The following is an 8204-nucleotide window of genomic DNA, read 5'->3' on the forward strand; positions in this document are numbered from 1 at the left end:
GCTTTTCTTTCTTTTTTTTTTTTTTTTTTTTTTTTTTTTTAACAGACCAAGGTTGATTGATGATGCCTTTAAAGTGGTAACTAGCAATGCTGATCAATACTCTTAGTACTGGCGGGAGCCTAGATGGTGCCTGAAACATAACTCCTTCCTGGGCCTTTTCTTCTAGAGAAAAGTACGCACTTTCAATGCTCTGACAACTCTGAGGATCAGTTATGGAAACAGCAGCATTACTGGTAGCATAGGAAAGACGTCTTAAGTGAAGTGTTCAATGACGAACTGAGTAAACTATGATATAGCCATGTGATGTGAGAGAATGAAAACACATGCAATTAGACCTTCATGAAGGATGGGAAAGCAAGGTTTACAATAATGCCATGGTAGGATCCATTTGCTACTAAATACATGATATCTATATGTGAATGTGTGTACATGTGTTTCTTGCTTGATTTCAGGCTTAGCTGCCTTGCAGGCCTTGTGAACTCCTTGTTCACGTGGATGAAGGCCAATGGGTATCGCAGCGGGCTCAGGCATCGAGCCAGTTACTGATGCCCCTGTTTATACGTCTAACAAGTCAGCCACGGTGGGTTTAGCAAACAGGTAATATCTGCCTTGGCGGCATCAGTTAAGGCAGTCCAGCCTGGGGCAGTGGGCAAAGCCAGCCCACTCTTTCCCAGCACAAAGAAGCAAGATAGGAAACAGCTTGGCGGGGCTGTTGGGGCCCCATGACATGAGACCCTCCCTGCTAGGTACTCTGGGACAGGAAAAGAAAGACAATGAAAGGAGAGGTGACACTGGAGGAGCACATGAGGTCTGGCTCTCCTACCAGGAAGGAACTTGGACACCTTGGAAGTCTGAGGACCTTTCAGCTGGACACTGGCAGAGAAAAACACAGTACAGTACCACCCACCACCAGAGAGGAGGGACTGCGCTGAGTCTCAGCGGGACACCTTGAGGCCACCATTTTGGATTCCAGGTTCTCCCTCCCCCTAACTTGGAGCCTATGGGACAGACAAATGGCCACGCTCATGTTCAGGACACAGGCAGAGCTACCTACTCTTGACAATCCTGTCCCTCTTCCTATCACTCAGAGGGGGAAGGGAGGAGAGGGGAGGGGGAGGGGGGAGAGGAGAGGAGAGGAGAGGAGAGGAGAGGAGAGCTGTTGAGAGCAGTCACGTTACCTGCATTGCGCCGGCACATGTTCATGTCCGCCACCTGCTTCCAAGTGTTTGTCCCAGGATCGTAAACTTCAACACTCTTCCTCACCAAGGGCCCGTCATGTCCGCCGGTGGCATACAGCTGTCCGCTGAGCACCCCAACCCCTGAAAGGCAGAACACAGTGTCCTGGCCTCAGGCTCACTATAAGAACCAGAATCCAAGAGGCCTCAAGCGCAACCCTGGATAGCCATGGCCAGCAGGGAGGCTGGGGGAGCAAGTTCTCTCTTCCTGGGCCTAACCTGTAAAACAAATGTGATAATCCCCTGCCTGGCTCCCCATAAGACAGGCAGCCTGCAAATAAGGAGGTTCAAAGCCAACATGATCCTGTTTCTGCTTTTAAAATGTAAATGTGTGTATACATATACAGGGGCATCAAAGGGATTTTTTTAAGGGCTCAAAGAAATCCACTGAAATGTGAAAAGATGCTAATTCTCAACAGAAAACCAGCCCTGGTTACCCTGTGGCATATTCATATTGCCTTGTTTTTCCTCTGCATCTTATTTGGTTGTGTATCTGTTGAGACAGAGCCAGGCGCTGAGGTCATCGCCAGGGAGACTCCCTGACAGCCTGTTCCTTCAGCCCCTCTTCTCCCTGATGGCAGAAGGCATCAGATTTGTCCTGGGGGGGAGGAGCTGAGCAGTTCTTTGCTGCCACAAGACTGAGGAGAGTCAGGCCATTCAGGAAAAGAGAGGGCTAGTGAGGGTGGCTTGCCTGAGAGCGGAGACACCTGCTCTGGGTGGCCCTGCCTCTTTCCCATTCATGGAGAGAGGGAGTTGGAATGTACCCATGATTCCGTGGACTACTGCCTTCTGTGGACAGGCTGCGTCCTTTCTTCTGGGTACTTTCTGGAAAAATAAAACCTTAGTCCCAGAGACACACTGGTCAGAAGCCCAGTGGGGTATCTTGGTGACTTCAATGTGCAGCCAGGCTGTGGGTCTGGGGGCTGGACCCAGAAGCTACAGATTTCATGAGGTCGGGAACTGCTTATGTCTTGCTCTGGTCTGTTTCCCTGAGGCTGCTGGTGATGGGCTACTGCAGATACTATCTAAATGACAGGGTGTTATGTAAAATCCCGGCCAGAAGTTATAGCAGGTTGCCAGCGGCTCCTGACAGTTGCTCTAAACTAGCAGCAGATGGTGCTGTTGTGCCAACAATGACTGGTGTCAGGGTGTGAGATTCAGAAAATTCAGTAGTTGCTTCACCTTCTCTTCCTCCAGGGTGAGCAGAGCTGACACTTCCAGGACCCTGAAATGATCTCCGTCCACCACGGTGTCCGTCCCTATGCTTGTGCGGTCCACTCGTGAGGGAGCTAAGAGCCACCCAGACATTCCCCCCCCCCCAGCAACTCTCCCACAATCCTTGGTAGCCTACTCATAGACTCTCATGTAGAATCCGACGGGCCTCAGGGAGCTGGGACACAGAGCCTTCCGTCTCCAGGTCTTTGGCTGTCACCCACTCCCACTGAGATAAGAACACAGGCTCCTGGTGCTAGCCATGACACATCCTTAACTCGTTATCAGAGTGAAGCACTGAAGAAAGGGGACCTGGGAACTGGGTTCCATCCCAGGACGGGGTTCCATAGCAATCTGGACAAAGAGCTCTTCCCAGCCAAGGTCTGGGCCTCCCATAAATAGAAGCAGCCGTAATGGCGTTGTCTGGGGCCTCCACCCCAACCACCTTCTGAGCAGCCAGCAGGGAAGGGGCGTCACTACCACCGCAGGCCTTTAGCACTTAGCCCAAGTCACATATGGATTTTTAGAAAGTAAATAGAAGGTTCCAGAAGCTATAATTACTAAACTATCAGGAAAGGGGGGAAATATCACTATTTATGAATGGAGCTGGCCCTTTGGGAACATGAGCAGCCTGAGCACTGGACAGCTGGGGTATTAGATGTCAACGATGGGGAATGGGACTGTCCAAGCTGACGTGGCAAGGTCAAGCACACTCAGATCTAAAGCTTAGGTCTCTTGAGTTCAAGGCATTCATGAGGGGTCACGTTGTCAGGATTAGCAGAGACGGCTCCCCCAAAGAACCCCAAACACGTGCTTCAGAGATGGAACCGAGCAAACTTTCACCCACGTGGCCCGCCAATGTGGACACAAACTTTCTCTTTAAAAAAAAAAAAAATTAAAACAACCTGTTCCTCACAAAATGCTAGAGATGAGGATATGTATGGTCATAATCCAGTCTCCAAAAACAGATGGGTGGGGGATGGGCATATGGAAATCGTGGCAATCGTGGAAAGCATGGGGCGTCTCTTCTCAGTAGTCATGAGGCCTTCCCACCGGCCCCAAATGGAGAATTGCATCAGCCACCAAGAGCCCCAGGAACCGTACAAGGCCCCAGCTTGCTCTTGAAGACCGTGGCTCCTGGGATGACAGGGAAGATGGAAGAAACAGGATGGGGCTGCTGGACTCTTAAGTGCCTGGACTTCCCCATGAGACAGAAATAGAAAACTATTTGGGAGGTCATTATCTCTCCTCGATGGAGAGAAACAAAGCAAGAAAATGTGGGTGTAGGGGATCGAGGTTTATCTCCAGCCATAAACAGTGCTATGCTGGCCTTTACTCCCAAGATACGGGCTTCAGGCAGGCCAGCTAGGCTGGGGCAGTAGCACCTGTCCTCCCTTGGGAATAAGGCTCATTATTAGAGGGCTAGAAACAATTACCCTGGAAAGAGAATTCTAACTCTGCAAGCCTCCTAGTCTACAACCTTGGGCAAAGTGAGCCACCTCAGGCCAGACTCTGGTCAGAGAAATCAGCACTGGTGAACTGAAGTGAGGTGAGGAGTGGCTGGGTGGAGGCTAGCCTGGGCCATGGAGAAATTGTCTCAAACAAACACAAAACGGGGCAGTGAAGATGACATGTCTTCCACGCTGAGCAAGGAGTCCCTGGGAAAGACTGGTCCGTGTGTGTACGTGCGTGTGTGTGTGTGTGTGTGTGTGTGTGTGTGTGTGTGTCTGTCTGTCTGGACATGTAGTAGTGGGGTTACTTACAACTGGAGGAGAAGAGACAGGATGAAGGGACACAGTTTGGTGGTTGGTCTCTAGTCTCAGCCTGTAACCCCCACACACCCCGCCCCACCCCCATGCTCTCCTGTGCCCCAAGACTCTCACATACGTACCAGCGCCACTGCGTCGGGTGCTCATGTCTGCCACGTATATCCACTCATTGGTGGCTGGGTTGTACTGCTCCACAGTGCTCAGGCACTGCCTGGATGCACCATCGTAACCCCCGACAGCATACAGCTTCCCTGGAATAGACGGAGTGACTGAGGATGGTGTTGGTGGCACTAACACAGAACAGGAGGAGCTTGGCTGGTGCCCCATTTTTAACCCATGGAGGTACCTCCGTCTCAATCATCCAGGAGGACCCGGCTCGCTCTCCACACACAGGGCACATCTCCCCCACCCCACTCCCACCCCGCCACATATCCGCCTTCTATCTGCTCTGAAGCCCTGAGATGCTTAAAAGCAATGTTGAAGCTTCCTTAAAGAGGCCCAGGTACCCAGCACAGAGCACCCACTTGGCATCAATGGGGTTCGATAAAGACTTGCTTGAGGAGCTAAGCTAAAGCACACCTAGAAGACACCAGCAACGGGAGCTACAAGGCTCTCCGCCATGACCACACATCGGGCTTTCTGGCCGTAGGCTCACAATGACAAGTGAAGAGGATACGAAAGAATATTCTTCGAGCCCCACCCAAGCCATAAGGGAAGCGTTCTGCGTGCACCCACAGCTGAGGCAGCTGGGATTTTTCTGCAGGCCAGCTTTGTTCTCTGAGCCATATACAAGAACCCTGAAGTATTATCACATATCCTTAAATAAAAATAACCTTGAACTCCTGTGGGAGAGCCATTTCCATCTGGGGCTAGGAGTTAGGCACTAGGTGCAGTAAGAGGAGGGTGAAGACAGGGATTCAAACATATGGGGTTTAATATTTAGTCTTAGATATGATAGGAGAGTTCCTTCTGTGGGGACATGAAAGAAGCCCTACTTCACCTATGGGCATCAGATCTACAGGATACCACAGTACCAGCCACAGACCAAATTGACATTAGCTGCAGGCTAAATAAGTACAGGGTTAGCATTACTTAATCAAGAATTTTTGGGGAGCCATTATATGAGTCCCTAACATGGAGGGTACAACCAGGATGTGAAAATTCACGATTACATTGTCAGCTTCTCGGACCCCAAAACAGCACTGTACCATCAAGGCTACTGATCCAGAAATCCTATATCACTGAGCTGTGTTTTTCTCCAAGTCTTTTCAATTGACCTGTCTGAAAAAAGGACTCATGCATAGCTCCTCCCTCACAAGGTCAAAGCTGAGAAACAAAATCACCTGGGGCTGCGGGCTCTCTCCGTGTATGCCAGCTCAGGTGGTCCCATCTCCGAGACACACTGCTCTGTTGGGCATTTCTGTCTACACCCCAACCCACACCGTACCTTGTCCTTATGAGAGAGTCTTCTAGGCTGCAAGTAGTTAATTACCCTGTAATTAATTAAGGGTCATTCAGACTGCATAACCTTGGTAGTGTGAAGACGTGCCTGGAGAACAGCCCTGCGGGAAGCTTGAGTCCTTAGCCACTATGAAGCACGGCCCACTCCAGTGCCTCCTGCACATTCTTAGAAACACTTTCTGCTGTCTTGAGGCAGCCCACAGCCCGCAGAGCGTCAGTGCAGGATGGATAAGAGAAACAAACTCCCAGCTTTCCTCTACACCTGCAGGGCGAGTGTCACACGGACACCACCCTTGTCACAGGCAAGATCTCCAATCTCTACCATCAAGACACTTCCACTAGCCCCGTCACTCATTCCAATCTTGTGACAGCTGAAGCAAGCAGTCTCCCCCCCGCGTGTGCACGCTGTTTTTAGCCCCTGGTGTGTTTGCTGTTCCTGGCTGACTAGAAGGGAAATGAGAAGGGAAACCAGAAGCCAGCTAGACAAAGCTCTTGGATGTGGCTGACAAATCAACTTGTATCTCTCCAAGAAGATACAACTTACCCTGATAGGGGGGCAGAATCCTGGCCTCTGTGTCGGGACTGAGCTCACAAAATCCTACCTACCAGCAATTGAGACCCGACTCTGACTCCAGATTAGGAGTCATAAGACCTTGAGGACTCCACTGCTATTTACTATCATAAGACAAGGACTCGGTTTTCCCACTGAGAAAAACCAGAGTCCCGCCCGTGTTCTTCCAGGTGGCTTGAAAGAATAAGTAAAAGAAAAAGATGTTTTATGAACTTCAGGGCACGCCCTCCTGTCTCACCCACAACCCCATACCTAGCCTATCCGGGGACATGTCAGACCTGAGAAAGAGAAGCCCGCCTTTCTCATGGCCCTGCTTGCATGTAACACATGATAATTACGCAAGCATAATTAGCACCCCTCCCTGCTACAGTGTACCCCAGTTTGTATGTTGACTCTGAGCTTCCAAAGTCCTTCCCATCCACCACTGTTAGCCAAGATGCAAGGGTCAGGCTGTCACTCTCCCCCAAGTGTCCCCCTCTTCCTCTCCCGACCTGCTGACCCCCCTTCTTAGCCTTGGCTCAGAAGATTCCCCGCCCCCCAGTCTCAGCCCTCCTAGTCTGTTTACTAGAGCAGTGAACTTAACTCCGGCCAGTGACCTGAAGAGTGGAGCCCACAGTAGAGAGGGCATCAAGCACAATGCTGGACTCGGGACAAGACCCACAGGCTAGGGTAGGAACAGCCACCACCCTCTGCTACCTCCTTACCCTCCACAACACCCACTCCCACGCTGCTCCGCCGTGTGTTCATGGGGGCCACGAAGAACCACTCATTGGTCTTGTAGCTGTAGGCTTCTACGGATGCCAGGCCTGGGGAGAAGAGAATCATGGGATTTCTACAGCCATGGGCCTCGCCCTGATGCATGAGGAACGCTGAGACCAGGAAAAGACCAGGGCAGGTCTACAAACCATAGCTACCACATCTAGCTTGGTATACCCCTGCCTAGTGTGTGGCCACAGTAACTCCCAATCTGCACAAGGTGACCACTGACTACCCACGGCTCTGTGACACACAAAGGAGCTGGTAAGAAAGCTCGGGGTTCGCCCTAACTGTGCTATAGATATGAGCCATTAAACTTACAGAATGGGACATTTGATCCCAAATAAATGCCCGATGATGCCCCCACTGAGCACCAGCCCCTACCCTCCTTCCCGTGTCTTCCTCTATCTTGCAAGCTGAATGGCTAAAAGTGTACCTCTCAAGATCCCATGCAGGTAGGTGACCCTGAACCTTAGGCAGAATTCTGATGGAGATTTCTGGGGTGCCCTTAGCATTTCTGATGCAGGGGTGACCCCATCCTGCTTCTTGCTACTAGAGACGCAAGCACCCTGGCTGGAGCCAAAGCAAACTATATTGCTATCACGGGGGAAGCCCTGAGGATCTTAAGGTACTTGGCCCCAGTATCCGTGTGCAGTCAGACCAAGCTGGGAACAATGATCCCTGAACTCCATGCTTCGTCTCTGGAGTAATAGAGCAGTCAGCTAGGCTCTCTCCTCTGCTGAAGATGTTCTACTGCAAAATCATCTGTGCCCTTCCTAGCTCATGCTCACTGAGGAGCCGTCAGAGAGACGTTCAGTAAAGAAAAAGAAGACAAACAACACTGTATTTGCCTCCCTCAGAGACGGAGACGACTACTGTAGATAGTCACTGTCTTCGATAACCTGCCTGGCAATTTGAATACAGATGACCTCTCTCCAAACTCACACCCATGAACACTTCAAATTGAAATGTTTAAAATTGTTTTTTATGTATGTGTTTGGCCTGCATATATGTCTGTACACTACATGTGTGCAGTGTCTGTGGAGGCCATTGGATAACCTGCAACTGGACTTACAGATGCTTGCAAGCTGCCACACGGATGCTTAGAAATGATCCTGTGACCTGCAGAAGAGCAGGTGATGCATGTTCATATCCTCTCTCTCTCTCTCTCTCTCTCTCTCTCTCTCTCTCTCTCTCTCT

The 8204-nt window shown here is 50.7% G+C and overlaps 1 protein-coding gene across 5 annotated transcripts in view; it reads right to left on the bottom strand.

The window, feature by feature from the left end:
• Positions 1–8204, bottom strand: part of Klhl3 (kelch like family member 3) — a 120317-nt gene that overhangs the window by 5456 nt on the left and 106657 nt on the right. For all 5 annotated transcript variants that reach the window (XM_029547556.1, XM_029547557.1, XM_029547558.1 and 2 more), the window contains exons 11-13: positions 6953–7054; positions 4339–4467; positions 1179–1319 (exon numbers count right to left, since the gene is read on the bottom strand). In XM_029547556.1, the coding sequence (XP_029403416.1) occupies positions 1179–1319; positions 4339–4467; positions 6953–7054 (372 nt within the window). The remainder of the gene's footprint in view (positions 1–1178; positions 1320–4338; positions 4468–6952; positions 7055–8204) is intronic.

The sequence above is a fragment of the Mus pahari genome, chromosome 16 (genome assembly GCF_900095145.1).
Source record: "Mus pahari chromosome 16, PAHARI_EIJ_v1.1, whole genome shotgun sequence".
NCBI lineage: Eukaryota > Metazoa > Chordata > Mammalia > Rodentia > Muridae > Mus > Mus pahari.